Consider the following 22,538-nt stretch of genomic DNA (forward strand, 5'->3'; position numbering starts at 1 on the left):
GCCGGAACGAGGCACCACAAACGACACTAATTCTCTATGGGTTGCCGCTCTTGTAATTGCTTCTCTTCTTCAGGTGTCAGAGCGGTGGCTTGGCCGTCAATATTAGGCGACATAGAGTGGCTCCGTGGGGTCCCTGCCTCAGTGCTCACACTTCCTCGTTCCCGGTTCACCAGCCGTGTCCTGGTATATGCTGGCACCGGTGCAAGGTACTGGTCAAGCATCTCACTCAGTATCGTAGATCGAACCGGCTTAGGAAGGTAGTTGTTCATTCCAGCACCAAGGCATTTCTCGCGATCTCCCTCGATAGCACTCGCCGTCATGGCTATGACCAATACTTCGTTCACATTGGGGTCTGGGTCTTTCCGGATCTCGCGAGTGGCGTTGTAACCGTCGAGAGTCGGCATTTGGACATCCATCAGGACCACATGGAACGGGTTGCCTTCACGGGACCGGGTTCGGAGGGCTTCAACCGCTTGTTGCCCATCACTGTACGCTTCACACTGAAGATTGAGCCCCTTGACGAATTTGACGGCAATCTTCTGGTTAATCGGGTTGTCTTCAGCGATACAGACCCGGATTTGATCCCGAGGCACCATGGTCAAGTCTCGAGCAGTAGGAACCGGAGCTTTGTTCTCCGCCTGATTGGCGGCCTTGTTCTTAGCAGCTTTGGCGGCAGCGTCTTTCACCTTGTTGAATGCCAGATGGAACGTCACGGTAGTTCCAACGCCTGAAGTCGAGTCGAGCCAGATAGCGCCACCTAGGACATCCTCAATGATTGCCTTGCAAATACTCAACCCAAGCCCACTGCCGCCATATGACCTTGCCGTGGAGTTATCGGCCTGCGAGAATGGCCGGAAAAGCCGCGATTTCTGTTCCTCTGATATTCCAATACCGGTGTCGGATACTGAGCACTCTAAACGGACACGACCCTTGCCTTCCCTGGAAACTTTGGCCCTCACAGTCACAGATCCCTTGGGGGTGAACTTGTAACTGTTGCTGAGAAGGTTCATGAAAATCTGATGCAAACGAACAGGGTCTCCGAGGACAACAAGTTCCGGGGGGACTTTGTCCAGATCCTCAATTGTCTCTAAACCGCGATCGCGATGCGTATACCGAAGAGCGCGAACCACCTCTGAGATTGTTTCCCGAATGTTGAGGGGTACGGTAGAGATCTTCATCTTGCCTGCTTCTAACTTGGAGAAATCAAGGATATCGTTGATGAGCGTGAGCAACGTGTCAGCGCAGACACGGATCGATTCCACATATTCGTCCTGCTCTCTGTCCAACTTGGTACCCTTGAGGAGTTCGGACAAACCAATGACGCCATTCATCGGTGTGCGCAGATCGTGGGATATGTTAGCCAAGAAGATAGACTTGGCCTTTGCTGCATCTTCTTTCAACTTCACGTTATGCTTCGCTTCCGCTTCAGCCACTTTAGCCTTCTGCTCAGCCTCGCGAGCTTGGGCAAGTGCGCGCTTCTGGGCCTCCACCATGGAAGCGTTGGTGGCGCTAACCTTGCGCACTTCCCGGAAGAGCAACGCATTGGAAAGCGAGATACCAATCTGATTGCAAAGCAAATGGAGAACCACAACATTCCGCTGGGTAAACGAATTTGGTTTGCCTTCAATATGAATGACACCAAGGAGATGCTCAGCCTGCATGATAGGCAATGCGATCACGGACCGCCCAAGGGGATACCTAGCTTGGTATCCCTCATTGACGTTCGAGAAACGCTCATCCTCCAGGACGTTGTGAACCAAAACTTCCTCCCGAGTGCGCATGACGTAGTGAGAGATCTGATGAGCCATCTTATCCTCGATTTCGGAAAACGGAAGGCCATCCACGAAAGACTTCTGTCCCTTCTCCAGGTCCCCGGCCGCAGCGACCGTGAAATTGTTATCGAAATTGGTCGCAATGACCGCAGAATCGGAGCCATTGCAGGATTCCAAAACAATTTCGATCATTTTCGTCAAAAGTTTGTCGATCTGAAGCTCCGAAGACATCACTTGACTAGATTCGAGGATGCTTGACAAGTCGATAATATCTATTTCATATTAGATAAAGCTCACAAATGCCAACATCGTGTAGCTTACCAAGGCCGACGCCAGAGATGTCCAATGACCGCTCGCCCGTGGTGACGCCATTCTGTTCTATCCAGCGTTGTTTTCTGTCATCCTCTTCCATATTTTGTGCTACTCCCATATGTTCTTGGCCGGTATTGCGATTAATTCCGAGCAGCGAGTCCACGGTTTGACAGCCAGCGTCAACTCTCCTCGAGGATGTGGCGGTTTTCAATAGCCATTCATGCTTCTCGGTCAGCTGCGCCGCCTTGCCCACGGCGCTTATCGCGGCCCATGCGGCAATAGCGTCTTGCATGACAGAACGCGCCGCCCTTTTGGCACCACGACGGATCAAGAACTCTCCTATTCGAAAGTTAATTTGGGCCAAGACGTGGGGGTAACTCCCTCCCCCAAACAGTACTACAGTTTGGGGCGTCGGTGTACATACCATGCAGTTCTAGAGCAAGCGCTTCCTCCAGGGGCCACCCATGAATCTGGCAATGATCAATCGCAGCCTGGCCTGGTTAGTTTCTCTTCACAACACATACATGGCACGCCGCAACTTACTTCGAAGGATTGAATTGCGGAAGTATGGTCATTCCGGACTTCGCATATGAGGGCCTCCAGTATCAAGGACCACATTCCATAATTGGCATCGCAAGCACTGCGCGCGAAATCCACTTCTGCTTTATACTTTAGGACCGTGTGCAAGCTTCCATCCAGATACCCGCGAGCAGGATACTCATTGTGAAGGGTTAGAAGAGAAAGGGCAAGATAGAAATAGACTACGTAGGAAACACGAGCAGACCACAGCCTGGGCATAGTCTCCATCATCTGCATGCCCAGCTGTATAGCCTTGGTATGGTGTCCATATGCAAATAGCGGAATCATTGCAAGGCCCCAGTAGATGTCCCGCGGGCGGTCAGCATTACTGGCATTGTTGTCCAGGAAAGCAATGTACTCATTCGTGTGATGGTGCTCATCGGACATGATAGTATCAGGAGAACGACAAGCCGTTTTACCTTGCAAAGCACGCGCGACTTGTCTGTAGACAAACGTGTTAGCGGGCGATGTCTTCTTCATTCTTACCCATGCCGCTAGCTTCTAGATAGGGTCCTTACCTGACTGCTAGCAGACTAGCACCTCCACGAGTATCATTGACCCAGTCAGGAATATCTTCCGGGCTTTCATTGCAGAATGCCTCCACTTGAGCCATATCATGGCCCAGATACAGTCTTGTCATCGCCATCGAAGAAAGACTGATCAAGGTGATGTAGGGATCGCCCATCGAGAAGGATGTCTCCACAGAGGCCTCGAGATTAGGTAGTGTCGAGGACAGCGGAACCCGCAGGTGGCCGACATAGAGGTTATGCACAATAGAGCCCCGACTTTGAGTCCACTGTTCGGGACACCGCTCAAGAAGAGTGAGCGCGAAATCACTCAGCCTCACGGCGAGCTCCAGGTCCCGGAATCGGCTGAATGAGATCATCGCTAGGTGCGAACAGCCAATGGAAATCTGCACAAAGCCCCCTTTGAAGAGATGTAGGTTCATCATCTCAATGGCCATCCGGTAGAATGTCAGTGCATCATCCCAGTACGTGACAGCCATCGCCTCGGCCATGACCTCTCCAATAGTGATCATGTCAACATCCTTGCTGACGGGCTTACGGACAATAGCTTCCAAGTCCGCTTGCTCGAGGTACGCGCGAAGATTACGATAGGCGTCATCGCATTCATCATAGGTCGTAGGCTCTCGTAGATGCACACCAAGCTCTTCGAGGCACGTAAGGAGCGAATCCATCGAACGGAGGTGATTGCCCATCTGAGCGTAGATCTTGGCTTTGACGATCCAGGCTCTTGATTTGCACACGGCACTCTTCCCATGTTCGAAGACTTTGTCGAGTAAGTCCAGAGCTTCCGTGTTATGGCCTTGAGACCATGACATTTCCGCTGTAGCAATATGCAAACGCAGAGTTTCCCGGTAGTACACATCAGCGTTATTGTCATCCCAAGGATTGTCTTGAAGAAAAGTGATGCAATGCCGGAAGTACCAAAGCGCTGTTGGTCGCGCACCCGACTGCGCAGCAGTTTGCGCCGCATCCCATAGAATCTTCCTGTACTCAAGTCTCTCTGCAACACGAGACTTGATGATACGAGACGCTAAGGCCACATGTCGTGCCATTGCGTATCGACTGCGCCCATCATGGTAGTACTTCATCATTGCTTGGGATATGATGAAGTGCATCTTCTCCACGTTCCGACCCTCGGTCAATGAGAGGGCCGCTTGCGAGAAGCGATCATTGACAAATCTAATAGTCCTGGTTAGTATATACGACGATACTTGAAACCGGGAGCACCTACCTGAATTCATCATCCGTCTTTCCTGGAATGATCAGGTTTGCTTGCACAAGATACTGCAAACCGACAACCATATCGGCCTCAGTTTGTCGGATTAGATTGGCATTTTGGGGACAGGTGAGGTCTACAGCCTCGTCGTCCTCGCTGGAGTACAGAAACTCGCTTGTGAGAAGTTTCTGTACCAGAGAGAACGCAAACGGGCTACCTAGCAATGCACCCCAGACCATTATGGACCTGGCGGCTGCCGGAATTTCCTGAAGACGCCTTGCAATGAACCCAAGCCCAAGCCCCTCGCCATACCTAGGAGCCACAAATTCGGTAAATATCCGATCAAGGTCGAACTCCCACACGGAATTTTTCCACGAATACCAAATGCAGTTTTTGCTATAGCAGGTTTCGAGCATCATCCGGACGAAGAACGGATTTCCCATGCTCTTCTCCTGTATGACAGCGGCGAGCGGAGTTAACATCGGGTTGGGTTCTTGGTGCATCGTAGCGGCCACTATTTGCATTATCTCCTCCTCTCCAAGAGGCCTGAGGACCACACGCGTCACACTGGGATTCTCAGAATCGAAAAGAGGCTTGATTGTATTCGACTCCAACTCAGACTTCCTGCTCGTGAGTATCAGCACACATGGTATTTTGGCTTTCACGATGTTCATAATCAACTCTAGGGTCTCGTCATCGGCATAATGTAAATCGTCCACACATGCGCATATCAACCTGTACTGAGATAGAGTCCGCAGTATCTCCAAAAACGTCTCCATCAACCGCATGTTCTTCAGAGCGGCATTGGATAAAAAGAAGTCCACAGAGCTTTGGCCATGATCCAAACTCGGGAGTGCAACGCGCTTGGATGGTTCGCCTTTAGTCGAAACTTCCTTGAAGATATGTTGCGCTGCCGAGAGTCTGGGCGAAATCTGTTTATCGTTTCCTCCGGAAGACATGAGCTGCTCAGGGAGTTCTAGCACACGGTGTAATGTCGGCCACATTGGTCTCAACGCAGTGCGGATGTTATTGTGATATTCAGTGGTGACATCACGTTCAGAGAAGATCTGGCGGAGAAGGCTAGCCAATATTTTGGCGAAAGGTTCAAATGGGATCCGCCTGGCGCGATCCAGACGGGCTATTCCGATATACCCAAGCTTACGAATTGCGGGCTGAACACGGTTCAAAAGGTCGGTCTTTCCAATGCCAGCTGCGCCGCTTATGGTGATTACTTCGCATTTCCGGGAACGACGAATCTTGTGTGCAGCCTTCGGTCTGGCAACCGACCCGACCGATTCACCATGGCTCTGCGTGCTTGTTCCAGCAGAAGGATGGCCATCTCTGTCTACATTCTCCCAGGATGCGCGAGACTCCACAGGGCTCTTGGGCTTACCTGATGAGTCTCCAGGTTTAGGCGTGGAAGGAGAAGAATCCGTACTGTGCAGAGATTCGTGCGTAGATATGCGTCCTAGGTTGTAAGGGCCACCGTTGGAAGCTGCCCTAGACGCAAGGTTGAAAGAACCGGAGTCGCTCGAGCCAGATGCAATCTCGAAGCTATCGACACGGCCGTCCGAGACAGAGGAATTGGAGCCTACTCCAGTGGAAGTCTGAGCAGCTGCTCTCGCATACGCAGCTTGCTGACGCCTATGAACCTTCTCGACGACGTTGGTTATCTTGTCATATTCCTCTCGCCGTCCAAACATTCGAGAGGGAAGCGTAAAGAAGGATGACACATCACGCTGGGCAATCTGAAATTCCTTCAATGCTTCACTATCGCCATCCCCGAGCAACTGGGCAATCTGTGCCAGATCCCGCTTGACAGATGAGATGGTATGGTAGCGTTCGTTGACAGCCTTTTGTGTCATCTTCTGGATTACAGCTGACACTGCGTCGGGAACGTCCATTCTCTTGGCTGAGAGCGGTGGTAATTTCTTTCCTAGTACGTTCTGTACGACTTCAACAGGGTCACTTCCCGTGAAGGCTGGTTTACCAACAAGCATGGTCCAGAAAAGCACGCCCAAGGCATAAATGTCAGTCCGACTGTCCGGTTCCGTAGGCATTCTTCCCGTTTGTTCCGGAGCGATGAACTGTAGCTTATTCTTGACACCAAGCTCTCTTGAGAGGGATGACCAGCCTTCGCTCAATATATTATCGAAAGACCTAGCGCCATTTCCCGTGTTGGTAAGCTTCACGGACCCCGCCTCTCGATTAAAATGAAAGGCATCCCCGCGGATTTCACCATGAACGGTCTTGAGGCCGTAGTGTAAAAGTTCCAAGCAATCGCATGCACCAATCGCAAAGTCGAGAAAGGTGGCCAGAGAAACTTGTTCTCCTGGGGTCGGCTCATTGCTGTCAGTCCTACCACCGGCCGCGAACCAGGCAGGACCAAAGGCGACCATTTCCCGCAGCATATTCTGGCCGGGGGATTCGAAGATAGCCACCAGAAGAGGGCCCGCATCACCCGGATCGGAGGGCAAACGTATCAGGTCTATAGGGCGTATGGTGTGGTTGCAGTCTGGATCCGAAGTCTGCACAATAGATCTAAGCATATGAAACTCGCGCTCTAGCCTCACAACGTGAGACGAAACTCGAGCCAACACTGGAATCCATATTGACTCGTGGTCCCCGCGAGAAAGGGAGAGCTCGCTACTGGATTCGCTTAGGCTGCTCCTCCAGTGATGTCGAAACGGAGGGCGGGACTCGGTCCGCGGGGAATTGCGAGCCAGGCTGGATGGGCCTGACGATGTTGCGGCAGGTGTAGAGACATCTGATTCCGCGGCATGCCGGAGGCCAAAAACATGCCAGTGATTATATGTTGAATGGAACGGCTCCACAGTCTGATCCCATGTATATCCAGGCAAGTGTCCCAACCTCTCGAAAAGGCGTGCCGGTGGGAGTGGCAGATCGTCACCCAGTATATGGCTTTCCTCCATCTCCACCAACACTTATCGCGATATCCTGAGTATTCGGCCCCTCAGTTGACGGCCATAGATAGCCCGTCGGTGGTGAGTAGTCGCAAACTGAGACGGCGAGGCTGTTTGGACAGGGGACCAGGAGGCATAAGGACGAAAACGGTTCAATCGCCAAGCACGGTGGAGGAGGGCGAGGCGCTGCCCCCTCTCAAAAAGGTTCAGGGTAAATCGGCAAGGGTTCGATGAAATGCGACAAGGGCACGGTCGGAGGGAGCGAAGAGAGCGTTCAGACGCGATTCGGCGAGTTCAGCGTGGTCAGGACACAGCTGTCAGCATCCCCACCAGTCAAGGTGAACGCGATCGCAAGCGAACAATGGGATCAGCTCCTTCGAGGCAAGAACTCTGGTTGAGTTGGGGGCCTAGGAGGCCTGAGGCTGTAAATTTCCTGAATAAGCCGTACCTTAGTCAGCTGCCGTTGGGCATCACGAGGAATGGAAAAGCGGGAGATCATCCGTCGTGCTTTTGTTTCTCGAAAGGGTGGCTGCACGAGTTGCGCGCCCGTGAGGTGACCCTGCCGCCTGAACTTTATCGATTTCATCATCACCTTGCAAGCGTTGGCATGGCTGTATCTGCTAAGAGGAGGCTCCTGAATTTCAACAGAATGACTATCTTTGTTGACTGCCTTGTATGTAGCACACATGGTGGGCTGATTGTTGATCTTCCACTTTCAACTATCATGTGGAAATAAACAACCGCCTGCACTCAGCTTACTACTACTACCGGAGCTGAGCATACTTCCATTGAGCAGCGTTTTCATTACTACAATGTTTTTTTTTTCTGGTTAATATCTTACTAGACGGGCCATCCGGCTGCGTTACGAAGTGTAGATATGTATAGTGATATCCAGAGTCCAAATCGACGTGGCTCTCTCCGAAGCGGCCGCATACTGTACCTGAACTAGTCTCCAGCTGGGCTTGCCAAGCAATGGATAAAAGCACCACCCGAGGGCTCTCCTGTACACCGACAAATTAGGATGGCGTGAGTGGTGACATAGCTTTTATCCCGATGTCCTACGGAGTACTATCTATCAATCATCTGGAGGCGGGGTGGAGGGTGTGACAATGCCATCATTGCCATGTTAGTTCAGGGGAAAATTGATTGCATCGCCACTTCCCCTTACTTGACAACGTCAATGCAGTATCCCGACCCGGTAAATGGGCGACTAGTTAAATTTTTCAAGTCACTATCTTAATAGTCCGAAAAATAGGTGCCATCTTTTCATAGTAGCACTCAATGAGAATGATCACCTGAAACCGCAGAACTCTCAATCCAGTCAGAGAAGTCAAGTTTGGCAATGTTGGCCCCTACATCGTGCTACCAACATGTGGTGAAGTGGGGAATGTTGGTTTAAATGTAACCGAGTCTTGACCGGTAAGCAGGGCCTAATTTGGGTGCCATGGAACTTGGCGAGGTTAGAGAGTAGTATCCTAGGTTTGAAGGATCTTCCAGAAAATTCATTGTGGGACTAGCATAGTTAGTGGTAGCGTTAGGTTAAATGATGTTAGCAGTTCAACTGTTGTTTTGGCCCCTTAAACTTACTATATAGTAACTATCCCCTTCTCTTTCCAACGTCTTTACCCCATGCTTCTTTGTCCAAATTAGTATGAATTCCATCATAAAAGGGGGGGATATGCTCTATTGCTTCATGCATAAATTCAAGTGTATAAGCCAAGCAAACTTCGATTAGAACAGAGGACTGGATTTAATGTAAGATGAATCCACTAATCATCGGAGGTCGCAGGGTGTTTCCGCTTATCCCAATATGCGGTGTGCTTTATCCACTCAGACCTTTCCCCAGCTCAATTGTGGGAAGACAACAGCTGATAAGTTCTCGGAGCAAATCATCCTGAGCATATTACATATCTGTCAATATTTTATATCGGAATTAACTCGGGTTTATTACAGTCATAAATACCGTATCCTGGAGGAATTTTCTGCAGGGCATACAGATGAAGCAGTAGTTAGTTATATTGGACTGGCGCACTTAAGCGAATTGAGAACCCGCTGTATTTATCTGGTCTTATTTTGAATGGGGTTTTGGGGTCAGCAAGTTTGTACACGTCATGATTGCTAGCAGTAGTAGTAATGTGGTCGTGAAATGCATGCATGACACAAGATATATATAAGGGTACTAATATAGGTCACAGTACTAGAAGGCAAACACACTATACAAAATACTTCATAGTAGTACTATTAAGAGCAAAGGACTAGAGCCCCCCTTTTTTTAGCAATAACTAGACTTCCGCATGAAAACCAGCTCCCAAGAGCACTGAAGATTATAATCATCGAGTATAGACTAATCTTTAAACACAGAGGTACCTCGAACTATAAGATGTCAACGGAAGACACGTCGGCCCAAAGAAGAAACACGCATACCTGATCATCGGATCCTTTGATAATTGATCCAATTGGAGCGGCCAATGGGTAAGACACATGCTGCTTAAAATGGGTGTGAGTACGTACACAGTACTTTGTAGCTAAGTATCCAGACCCACAATATGATTGAACTCAAAGCAAGATTTGAGTTGAAATCACACGCTCGGGCTATTCCAGTTAAGGCTGGTCTATCGAGTCAGTTTATAGACGACTAATAAAATGATAAAGCAGATATAGAGTATCGAGCCCGGCTCTTAGGAGAGCTGAAGCGGAAATGGCTATGTTAAAATGCGATAGACACTGGTGTCCACTTAAATAGTGATCGTGGATCTTCTAGTGCGTCATATTCTTGGTCAATTCCGCCCATTTTGCAACTTCTCGGTACCATAATAGTACTAACAATTGTGATCGATTGGCAGTGCTCAGGTATATAGTCTGAGTTAGGTTGACTTTACCAAGTAGACAGGTCTATGATATAGGCGAGCCTTCTATTTATAATGTGCTGGTCGCTCTCCACCAGCTAACGGGGATGGTGCTTGGCAGTGACAGATTGACTCAAGGATTAGCATTTCCGGGCTGATATTTCTCACTCATACGTGTTATGATCCTGTGACCTCTCGCATCTCATGAACCGATTGAACTTTTTCTTGGGCGGTAAACATAAGTCAGAGATCCATATTAGGTGACCCCTACTTTAGCTCATCCGGTTATGTGTGACATAGTATTTGTAAAATATTTATGAACCATTTGGGTGAGAGGATGCAGACGACTGGACAATGAATAATGGTGAGTGGACAGACTAGAGTTCAGTAAGAATTCTCATACTGTACAAAAGTTCAAAAGTAGCGTGGCTCTTGATCTTTTTTCACAGAGCCAGCCAGGAGACGTGACACAAGTACGTAGCACCTAAGCCGGCTAAAAGCGGTAGGTGACGAATTTGCAAACTCTAAAAGCTGTCTTCTTATGAGGAGTAGATAGTTCAATAAACTAGATCGAATCGCCTGACTCCTGTACGAAAATTGTTAGGAGAGGGATGGTTCCGGGATGGCATCAGGCATGCGGCATGTCTGACCACACTACCGATAACCGAATTGACTATTCTTGTTAGTTGGGGGGTGGATTAGTGATGGAGGAAAGTGACATGGATGGGTATCTGAGAAGAGAACCAGCCTCTCCCGATTCGAATATCCATGGATGGACAAGAATAATGTTGCTCCAATCACAGCTGGCTACCCACCCGGAATATGTATGGGGTACAGGATTTCAGAGCTAATGTAAAATAGTACCTAGTCAGGCTCCGTACCCATGGTCCTACCCGTAGGCAGGACGCCCGATGTCGTCATCTGATGCGAGCCGGAGCGCCTATCATCACCATGATCGTAAGGGGTGTCCATAAATAGGTCCCTAACGGCGAACATTCCCATGCTTCGACACAATCTACAGTAGAAGTTTCTCTGCTTCCCGACCGTGCCATCGAACATCACTCCTTAGCGAGGCTGTTTTGTTGATTTCGATTTTGTCGGCCACAAAGGTGTTGACATCTGGAGCTTGCTATTTTCGGATACTCTTACACTTTTGAGCCACCGATGATGATGATGTATGTGGCCACCTTTTTCTCCGCTGCCCCTGGGTGCTCCCCAATTACGGAGTAACTCTGGATGGTGACGGAGAAAAGAACATCTGTGCGTGGTGTTTATCGAGAACCCGTGGTTTTTCCGCCCTGTGGTGCAGCCTCCTCCGCTATACTGTGTTAGGACTAGCCTAGCAATAAGGCGAGGAATCTCTCGGCTAGAGTGTGTTCAAAACAGTTTGTACCTTTTTGAGACCATTATCGATAGTAGTTTAATTGACATTGTGCATTGGCATATGAAGGAATCCTTAATGCGATAGCTATGTAGGTTTATCAATAGACACAGCTATCATTCTATCACTAGCCTGGAAATGGCAAATCGTTTTCTTTTTACGGGTGCCGCTGCCGGAGCAAATAAACTGTTGAGGTCGAGGAACATGTCGGTTCCCCTTCAGCACACCCTGCATAAAAATGTGACAATTATTCGGTGTCTACCAGTTACTTGGCACTTTTCGATCATGTATACTCAACCGGCATTTGGTATGAAAACTTGCATTTTCGGTAAATGTACAGTTTGGTCACGAGTGCTTGACCCCTGAAGGACACTGAACGCCCAGGATATTGGCCATGCGAGTAGACGTCCATACAACATGATTTCTGCGAAGACATCTCTAGTTCACCAGGCGAACGGCATGCTGTTGGTCTTAGACAACATCGAAGCTTGAGAGAACCGGATGAGGTTCCCCAAAGACTGCGCTACGTCATCTGAGAAGGCGGTAACACATCCTTACATATGCAGATGAGGCAACACTTTCCTAGGAGGCGGATATGAGGCTGAAAGTTGATTAAAAGTTTCAAGCAATTCTAATGGCTGGCTAAATGTTCCCATGGTGTCCTTGACAGCCCTGTGGATAAATCCATCTGAGTGATCTGGTGGTGGTGGCGCGCGATGAGGTCGAGGATGCCCTGGCACTAGTCTAAATCCAGGGCTATCATGTGATATCGGGTGACCCATTTCGGCAACCCCAGAATTGTGCCGGCAATAATCAGCAGGGATGTGGCGGTATCGCAAACTCACGCATCAGGATGCTGACTGGTGGTTGTACTCCCGTACTGACTATTGTCTTTATCCATTTCATTTTATTCCCCCTTGGGTTACCAGACTAAGCAACGGTTAGTGCCGGTAGGTGTCAATACTTGGGTTTAGTAGGATTAGATTGGTGGTGGTAGTAGACTACTCTTGGTAGGCTCTCATCCCCTCTCGTGGCATCCGCTCTGATGAAATTCGGGTGACTGTGACTTGGGAATCCGCCAGCCAGCCAGCCAGTCAGTACTAGCCAGTCAGCCAGTAATCCGCCAGTCGTTTCCCTTCCCAGGCTTTTCCCCCATCCCTCCATCCTTTCCAATGAATCGAACCCATCCAACCATCCACCTACACTTCTTTTTCTCTCTCTACCTCCCTCTGCCTTACCCTCCCTCTTTGGATTGACCATAATAATATTACTCTCCTCCATAGCGGACTATTCTACTTCCCTTCCGGCCTTTCCAATTTTGCTCATCCTTTCCCTCCCATCTCCCTCGCGCACACTCTCATTTATTGCCTGACGATTTCTCTTGTCCGGCAAACCAGCCAGACACAGTCCCTCTCTTATCTTCTCACCCATCTTCGTTCCCTCCATCACCCTTTCTTGTCCTCCCCTCTACCCCTCTTTTCCACCTTGATCCCCAGGCCGGGCGACATCTTCGCTAAGTAGTAGGTTACCGCGGGTTTGAGCAAACCGACACTTCCCCCCCCCAGGGCTTGCCTACGTCATAGGCTGAACACCCCCGGAGACGGACCATTTCCACCCTTCAGCACAAATCGTCGATCTGCTGGGTCAGTAGCAGAACCTGCTCCCAGTGCTTCTAGGAAAAAGGTCAGATCAGTCGAACCTTCCTCACAATCCCGTTCCTCACAACCTCTATCCTCCACCTCTTGATCTCTTTCTCCTCCTGCTCCTGGTTCTTTTCCCTGCACTCCCGCTAGCTATACACCGCTTTAGTCACCACCCTTTCCCCCAAACAACCTCTTCCCTACCTAAATCCTTTTTCCCTTTTGCACATTTGTTTCTCTCCCTCTTCTTGTGCCTTTCCCATTTTTATATCCCTCTCTCCACAAAGTAGTCCATCTCTCAAGGCCGTTTAATATCACCTGGTCTTCTTTCCCCCTGCCTCCCCCCTCTCTTCCGGTGTTAATTTCTCTTTTCATTTCATTTCATTTCATTTTTTTTTTTTTTTCGTGTTCAAAAATACAGCCCCCCTTTGGCCATTCTTTGATTTTTTATTTTTCTTTTTTATTTTTCTTACACCGCAGCCAAACTACCCCCCCTTTTCCTTACGTTACTTTCTTGTCAACTGTATTTTTTTCCCGTTACCCTTTCTTTCTTTTTCCTCTTCATACTTACACACTCGCATTCCGACAATCACTCTTCACCTCTCACCTCTTTCCCTTCCCTGACCTTTTCTGCGCTTGTCTGTCGTCTCTTCCCTCTTTCTCTCGATTACGAATATTTACCCTGATCGCGGACCAGTTTGTCCGAGAGATGAGTGCTCCGGTTGGCTCCTGCGGAGTTGGATTCACCCAGGAGAATTGATTGTCTGACCGGCGGTGGAGGGAGTATAGGATGGGGGAAGTTCGCAGCATGAGGACACCTCCGCTTCCATCGCCGGCCGAGGCCCCTTCGCCTGTCGCCGCATCCCATTCCCTCCGTCGAACCTCTTCCCAATCAACTGGCTTCCTTCCTGTTCACAGCACTGGATTTGCAATCGATGGAGACGCGGTCACGGAGAATAACACGTGGAATGCTAACGCTTATTCTTCTATTCCGACTGAGCAGACTACGGACGCATGTCACACCTCAACGCCGGCGAAGAAAGACAGTTCCGAAGCGGGGAAGTACCCAGAGGACCAGGGACGAAGCCTGCAAACCCTTAAAGAGCTCCGGAGGCAGATGGAAGAGTTGCTCGTCTATCAACAGATGCAACAATCACAGAACCAGAGTTCTTCGGCTAATCGCGAAGCCCCTTCATCGCAACCCGATCCTGTCACCTCAACTTCTCCTGGATCGACAAGGAAAAGACCCCTCAATGTATCCTTCCCCAAAGTCGCCTCGTCCACAGGAGCGATGCCGTCAGCTTCCTTCTCCGATTCGACTGGGTCTGGTGGCACCATCCGGGCCATGGATTCTACCCCCGAGAACCTCACCGGTCAAACCCCGTCCTATCCGTTCCCGAGAATGCAGACGCAACCTTCGACTCGGCCGACGCAGAGCTCTACGCTCAATCATAGCCCTTTCAAGTTGACACTGCCGGCCGAGAAATTGAAGACGCAGATGGTGCCATCGCAACTCGCTCAGGAGCAGCAGCTGACAGGGGCAGATACACCGCACTTGCAGAGCTTTTTTCTCCCAGCGCTACCTAAGAATGTGATCGAGGATCCGAACTACCCCAGTCCCAATCTGTATGATCTCACCCTGCAGCTGAACGCGGATCCAGGCCTAGACGCATGGTGGGCGAATGTGGTTCATATTCTGCAGGCACATTATGGTGCCGAGAGGGTGTCGCTTGCCGTACCTGGCGATGCGACGGACCTAGAGAATGTTCCATGGGGCCAGAAGGCGGTTTTTGATCAGAACATCGAGACGGAGTCGCAGGTACGGCATCTGCACGATGAGACGAGCACATCACGCGATAATAATCCGAAAGAGAACGAAGACCCAGAGCGAAAGAAGGAACTGTTTCTTAGGGAAGCGCTTGTCAATGGGACAAGCGCTTCGAAATCTCCAAAGCGACCCTCGCTTCTATCACGACATTCCTTCGCCGGGTTTGGCAAGGAAAGGAAGAACCCCAATGTGCAGGACCCGGACATCCCGCGGCTCCAACCAAAGTCTTCCCTCAGACCAGAGCTAAAACGCACATCTACCCTCGCTGAGAACTTCGCCGCCCCGGAAACCGAGCCATCATCCGGGCCACCTAATTATACGCAGGACAACCCTCGACAAGCCGTCTTCCCGATACCAAGACCGTTGGAAGTTGAAGTAGATCCTCTTATCAAGCGGACGGGAGTCGTCAAGCTTTTTGGCCGCACTGAGCCTGTTGTTCTGACCCGTGAATACTCCCATGGCTTGGCAAACAATCAGACGCCCTGTGAGACCCCCGAGGACAAGATTCAAGTCACGCCGACCGTCGAGCCCTCCAATAATCAGGCACCATACGCGACTCGCGCTAGATCGACTTCCAATCCCGCTGCGTCAGGCTTGCAAGCACACCGTACGCCATCCATGGAATTCTTCGACGAGTACGAGCAAATACCCCCATCGCCTTGGTCGCAGTCGCCAGCTCCTTCGCCTGCGCCTCGTGCTCATGCGGAGCAAAATCCCTTCTTCGTCAGTCACGCTGTCGACGAGGAGGCATTTGCGAAGCATCCCCCGGCACACGACTATTCCAATCTGAATCCCTTGGAAGCCATCGGTGTCGACTTGGCCAAGTCAGTGGTCCATATCCCACTTTTGCATGCCGGCCGCTCCAAACAAACATCACCGTCTACATTACGATTTCCCGTTGCAGTGATTTCCATCCTCTCCTCAATAATGCCTTATCCCTCCAACCTGAGGAAGTCTTTGGCCTATCTCATGCCCCATCTGACCACTTCCTTCTGCCTGGCTCAACAATACAGTCAACTCGAGCGCCAAGTCACTTCCAGACTCGAGGTTCCGCGCTACGGGCATCTTCTTGGCCTTGGCGGTACATTCTCAGATGAAAGTAGCGAGCTGGAGCTAGTCGCTGGCCTCAGCGGCCACGTTAACTACACAATAGCGGATGACGGGTCGCTTTCAGCCCGCGCTAGTCTTTCGAGTCCCGAAGAACGATCAAACTCGGCCAAATTCAGCCCTGCAGTATCTGGGCTTGGCACTCCAGGATTTGAACTGAGCAATATCGGGGCAGGGGCGACTATGAACCTCATGGAATCACCCGGTGTGGCCGCGAGAATTAGCAATGATGGCGTGGACAGCTATTTCAACGTTCAGCAGTCAAAGCAATTTCAGCAGCGGATCAGGCTGGCGAAGGTCAAGCAGAACGTCGCAACCTCCACTCCTACATCCCCCGGCAAGTTCCTCGGGAAGTCCTCGGAGGAGGAGGCCGCCTCGCAGAATCAGAGTCCGGCAATAATATCACCGTCACAAGAGATCAAGGCGCCCCCAGTCATATCGCCGACGCAGACTTCCCGACACCCATCTACAAACTCATTCTACGCTCAATTACAACGCGAGCTACCGCGTCCGTTCACCGATACTGTGGCCCAGCTCATGTTGAACTCAGTTCCCCTGCATCTGTTCCTTGCAAAGCCCCAGAGTGGCGAGGTTATCTGGACGAATTCGAAATTCGATGCTTACAGGCGGAGTCAACCCCAGGAACAGAAGCTAAGGGATCCTTGGCAGAATATTCACAGTAGCGAGCGGGAACACGTTTCTCAGGAATGGGCAAATGCTTTACGTACAGGTTCTCAGTTTACTGAACGCGTCCGCGTAAAGCGTTTCAACGACGAGTCGGCCTATCGTTGGTTCATCTTCCGGGCAAACCCGCTGCTGTCTTCTACAGGAGAGGTGCTATACTGGATTGGGTCATTTCTTGACATCCATGAACAGCATATAGCGGAGTTGAAAGCAGCACAGGAAAGGGAGAAGTTTGCCACTGATGCCAAGTACCGAGCATTCTCCAATTCTATTCCGCAGATAGTCTTCGAAGCGACAGAATACCGGGGCCTTATATTCGTCAATGAGCAATGGCATTTGTACACTGGACAGAAGCTTGAAGATGCGCTTAACTTTGGCTTTGCAAAGCATGTTCATCACGATGATCTCGAGAAGTGTGGCTTACTTTCCCTTTACCTCCACGAATCACAGAAAAGTGGGGGCACCATTGACGCAGGTGAAGCATCTGCGGAGTCGACGAACGCCAAGTCCTCTCAGGAGAAGCACCTGGGTCAGGGCGTCACCCCCGCGTTGGAAGAACTTGTTAAACGTGGAGTTGCGTCTGTGCAGCGAGATGAAAATGGACGTGTCTTCTACTCGACAGAACTACGACTACGCTCGAAAGGTGGTGATTTCCGATGGCACCTGGTTCGCCTGGTCTGTGTCGAGACAAGCAGTTTTGGCAGCGGTGAGGCGTCTTGGTACGGAACTTGCACAGATATCAACGACCGCAAGAATCTGGAGAGGGAACTGAACAAAGCCATGCAACAACTCAATAATCAGATGGAGTCCAAGACGAAGTTCTTCAGCAATATGTCGCATGAGATTCGAACTCCGCTCAACGGCATCCTCGGCACCATTCCTTTCATTCTCGACACTCAGTTGGACACAGATCAGAGGAGAATGCTGGATACCATCCAGAATAGCTCGACGAACCTCCGGGAATTAGTCGACAACATCCTTGATGTTTCAAGAGTGGAAGCTGGTAAAATGTCGCTAGTCAACTCGTGGTTCCACGTACGTTCTGTGATCGAAGATGTTATCGACACTGTTTCGTCCAGGGCAATCGACAAGGGCCTCGAGATCAACTACTTGATGGATGTGGATGTTCCACCGATGGTAATAGGAGACAGATTCCGGATCCGACAGGTGCTTATCAATCTTGTCGGTAATGCAGTTAAGTTCACTGCGCAAGGAGAGATTCACATTTGCTGCTCTATCTACCACGATGACGCAGCACAGATCAAGAAGACCGAACTCTTATTGAACTTCGATGTAGTGGATACGGGTAAAGGCTTCAGCGCGAGGGATGCGGAACGGCTGATGCAACGATTCAGTCAGCTTGGACAGAATGGATCTCAGCAACATGCGGGTAGTGGCCTGGGACTGTTCTTATCCAAACAGCTGGTTGAGATGCATGGCGGAAGATTAACTCCTAGCAGCAAGGAGGGCCAAGGCGCAAAATTTTCCTTCCATGTCAAAGTTGATGCTCCCCCACCGCCAACTCCCGAAGAATCGCGGACTCTTCGACAAGCGCAGGGTGCCTCTGAAATGCTCGGAGCGCAGCCTAAGCTTAACCCCTTGCACAAGCTACTTTTCACGAAAGATCCGCTCAATAATAAAGCACCGGATCAAGCCGAACTGTCATCTGCTCTCGAGTCCTCCCTCTCGAAAGCGCAAGTCAACGCAGATTCACCCCTTCGTTTGACAACAAACAATTTCTCCGAGCGGTCGTCACTTTCCTCTGCCCTTCCCACCCCTGATCTTAGCACGGTAGATCCCCTTACTAAGATCGATGCCCCCACTGCGTCCGGAACGGAAACCGTGACTCCAAGTGGTGACAGCTCACGTTTAGCAACCGAGCCGGTATCCCAAGCGCAGGATTCCCCCTCTTCGACTCAGCCACCATCATCAGATGCGAAGCAATTACCAAGCGCATTTTCCATTCTTATCCTGTGCCCCTTGGATAACACTCGCAAAGCCATCAAGCAACACATCGAGCAGGTGGTTCCTCTTGAGGTCCCGTTCTCTATTACCTCAACTCCAGATGTCGAAGACTGGCGGGACCACGTAAGTGATGAATCTGGCTCGAAGCTCACTCACTTGGTTCTCAATCTGCCCAGTGTGGACGATGTCTCGGACGTGATTCAATATGTCTCCGAGTGTGATCCTGCGACCGCCCCAACCCTTGTCATCATTTCCGATCTCTACCAGAAACGACAAGTCAACGCCCGAATCAAAGAGCTGGCCGCCTCCGGAAGGCGTGTATATACAGTACCAAAACCGGTCAAGCCCTCTGCCTTCTCTGCCATTTTCGATCCCGACAATCGACGCGACTTGAGCAAGGATAGAAACCAAGATATGGCACGGGAAATCAACAACAACTTCAAGACTATGTCTAAGATGGTTAAGGAGGTTATCGGCAACAAAGGCTATCGGATATTATTGGTAGAGGATGACGAGACGAATCGCATGGTGCGTCCTTGCCTATTACTGTTCATGTCATTGCACATTCCTTACTGACTCCAATCTTTCTTAGGTGATGTTGAAATACCTCGACAAGATTAAAGTTATGGCAGAGACAGCTACGAATGGCCAAGAGTGTACAGAGATGGTCTTCTCGAAGGAACCGGGATACTACTCGCTCATCATAGTAAGTGCAGGATCCCCCCACTGCCCGCAGTAGTATTCCTCGCTCACCCTCTGCACAGTGTGATATCCAGATGCCTATCAAGAATGGGTATGATACGTGTCGTGATATTCGCGGTTGGGAATTGAAGAATCACTATCCTCAAATCCCGATCATGGCACTCTCAGCCAACGCAATGACGGATCAGATCGAGGATGCTGCACGAGCTGGCTTCAACGACTACGTCACCAAGCCTATCAAGCACAATGAGTTGGGCAAGATGATGATGGGTCTGCTCGATCCCAATCGACCATTGCTTCTCCTTCGCGACCGCCTCAAGGCCGATAGCGAGGATCACCACCGCGATTAATAGTAATGTAGTCCACCTGCATTTTTGTGGATACTTTGAACGGCCAACGGGGCGTTCTTTGGGTTCTTTTATATGATAACCATAACTCCGGGATCATCGCAGGGGTAACACATATTTGCGACCCTTCCGTGTCATGATGTACCTGTTACAGTCTTGTTTTTCTCGATCTTGGGACGGGGTTTCTATACTTCTCTCTTCTATTTCTATTTTCTCTTTCTTCTCTTGGATTGGCAAGAGCCATCGGATGGAAAGGCGCCTCTGGATGATTTTTCAAGTTATTTTTTTTGCTTTCACTTTCAGAGTCTCCCTCTTTCTCGGTTGTGGAACTCCTACTATGCATCTGCATTCGGCATTCAAAGTTTGATTGATTGATACCTTTCAGCATTACGGGGCCGGGATCTCAGGGTTCTTGTTGTTGTTCTTGTGGACTCTTCGACCTCGTTTTATATGGCGTCAGTTCTCGGATTTGTTGAGCAGTTCTCAGTCGTCTTTCTTCCTGTGAAGCCATGCCTCCCTAACGCGGCTTTCCCCGATACCAGCTTTATGAGCACGACATTTTAACTTTCTGGAAATGTATTTGCAGATAACAGAGCGTTGTTCTTTTCTCTTTTATTAGTTTTCTTCTCCTCGCTGTTGCTCCTCCCTCCTTTTCCCAATGGCCCTGTCCGTGCTTAATCTTTATACCTCACCCCCTCCTCCTAACTCACCTTCCTATTATTGTTTCTGAGTAGATTATTCATCATCACTATCATTCATATCCATATTTAGTGAGTGATATTACCCCTAGCTGGGCTAGTTTATAATACCTGTCTCATTGCCATTTGTTTTTTTTCTTCTTTCTTTCTTTGGTATGCATTTCGGGGAAATCTCGCCCATCCGTCTTGCTTGTACAGGGTCCGTCAGTACTACTACGGTTGGTGGTTGCATATTCCTTTCATCATTGGTTTTTCTGTTCTTTTGTTTGTTATCGCCTACCTACTACCCTTTGAGGCGGAGTTTGATTTGGGAAGACGGCTGCATATGTGGTGAGTGATAGTTATTATTTATTCATTTTAAATTATGTTATTATTCATCTACATCATTATTTAATTGCTTTGGGGAAGGTGTGAGTTCGGAGGTAGGTAACTACTAGGTAGTAAATAGTATCAGGAACTAGTATGCTGCCGACCGGGAAAGATTTTCCGGATGTTGGCCTGGGAGTGTTAAGTGAAGAACTACGTAGTACTAATGGAAGGGTAAATGTCTACTGGGTCGGTCGCAGAGAAGGAGTGACTAGGAAGAACAAAATAGGTAGCTTGGATTCGGAGACCGCTGAGTGAAGACTGTTTCGTGACATACATAGATTCTATAAAGCGTGATGAGTTGCGCTTGTCTTTAACGGCTGTCAGATTTCATGACTGCACCCTGCTTTATCTGTCCATTTTGATCTGAAGCTTCTAAGAAAGCGCGCTTAGTGTCTACTACCTACCATCCATTCTACTTGTCGGGAGATCCCGAGCATCTCTTCTGAATTGAGATCATGTGTTCACGCCATACTCTTTACAACCTCCTATGAGAGGTGTTGAAAGGCGCCCTTTCACTTCCTTGCCTCCCTTGTGTAACCTTCGTTGAGGGTTCAGATGTCGGATGATGGCCGGCCGCTCGCCTTGGACGTAGTAATGGAATGGAGGTCACGGACAGAAAGCTCGTTCAGTCTCCAGATGTCTCGCATACGTGCCGGATAGAGTCTTGGAAGTACCTCTGACTGCATGTCCTTGTTGAATTTGAAGGCGTAATGCCAGTATACTCCAGTCTGAATGATTGTCATCATCCTGCGATCTCCAATTCTTGCTTTCTTATTTGGAGGCCTGATTTATGATCCGACGACCATTCACATCAAGACTGAAACACTTGCGTTGGGCGGAAACCATCCGCTTAGCCAGCTCAGTGGCCACCTGCGGCTGAGACGCGTCCTGTGAGTCAGTCATCTCGACAGGCATATGCAGAGCACACAGGGAAAGGAAGTGAGAGTCACGAGGGAGAACGGGAGTGTGAAAGGCAGAGAAAGATACGAAGATGCTCGATGATGCAGAGGCATCAGAGGTTGCACAGGGGTATAACAAAGGAGTAAATCATCCCACCACATGATATTACGCTGCTCCAAAGTGCCTTGACATGGTGAGAGCTGGCTGAGATTTTGGTATATGGACGTCACTAAGATTACCGTCGTGGCTGGGTTCCGGCGACCAAGGGATCGGGCACTCCAGTGAAGCCAGTAATGAGCCGCGATGATCGTAAGGTCGAATAGTTGGGTCGAATGGATATTGCAATTCCGGGTCCCCAGACCTTGGAGTAATAGTGCATGTCGTTGGCTGGAATCGGATAACCTGTCTGGTAACACCCCGCTCGCGAAGTTCTGGAAAAGCCAAAGTGAGGATAAGAGAAGGCCCAATGACTGACGGGCCCGGAGGAACTTCTACTCCAGACGTATGGAGCAGTCAGCGTCATGATGGCCGAATGGAACAAAAAGGAACCAACTGAAGGGGAGCACTGATGTGGCGGTGAGGGACAATGCGAGCAAACGAACAATAGGCGAATGAAGGGCCTCACAACCCCACAGTCGCTGCATTCCTTTCGTTTCCCCCCATCCGCAATGCACCCGCCATCGTTGGGTCGATGTAAACGGAGGATCTTAATACCCTCCACTCCGGAGACATTCTTTCGTT

The 22,538-nt window shown here is 49.9% G+C and overlaps 3 protein-coding genes across 3 annotated transcripts; 1 reads left to right on the forward strand and 2 right to left on the reverse strand.

Annotated features, from left to right (window-relative positions):
* Positions 1-26: 26 nt before the first annotated feature.
* ASPBRDRAFT_26492 (putative sensor histidine kinase/response regulator) lies at positions 27-7,339 on the reverse strand (the record flags this gene model as incomplete). The annotated part of the gene is made up of 6 exons (XM_067622273.1): positions 27-2,044; positions 2,094-2,423; positions 2,509-2,575; positions 2,628-3,105; positions 3,182-4,369; positions 4,422-7,339. 6 exons carry the CDS (start codon positions 7,337-7,339, stop codon positions 27-29), a joined length of 6,999 nt encoding a protein of 2,332 aa, XP_067483222.1.
* Positions 7,340-11,040: 3,701 nt separating this feature from the next.
* Positions 11,041-12,838, reverse strand: ASPBRDRAFT_51661 (uncharacterized protein; the record flags this gene model as incomplete). Its single annotated transcript, XM_067626770.1, has 5 exons — positions 11,041-11,191; positions 11,294-11,542; positions 12,116-12,290; positions 12,403-12,441; positions 12,796-12,838. The coding sequence occupies 5 exons, from the start codon at positions 12,836-12,838 to the stop codon at positions 11,041-11,043; spliced, it is 657 nt and encodes a 218-aa protein (XP_067483223.1).
* Positions 12,839-13,987: 1,149 nt separating this feature from the next.
* On the forward strand, positions 13,988-19,833 carry pkhB (putative sensor histidine kinase/response regulator; the record flags this gene model as incomplete). Its single annotated transcript, XM_067617147.1, has 3 exons — positions 13,988-19,309; positions 19,374-19,487; positions 19,546-19,833. The coding sequence occupies 3 exons, from the start codon at positions 13,988-13,990 to the stop codon at positions 19,831-19,833; spliced, it is 5,724 nt and encodes a 1,907-aa protein (XP_067483224.1).
* Between the last annotated feature and the right edge of the window lie 2,705 nt (positions 19,834-22,538).

This window comes from Aspergillus brasiliensis, assembly GCF_001889945.1.
Source record: "Aspergillus brasiliensis CBS 101740 unplaced genomic scaffold ASPBRscaffold_2, whole genome shotgun sequence".
Classification (NCBI taxonomy): Eukaryota; Fungi; Ascomycota; class Eurotiomycetes; order Eurotiales; family Aspergillaceae; genus Aspergillus; species Aspergillus brasiliensis.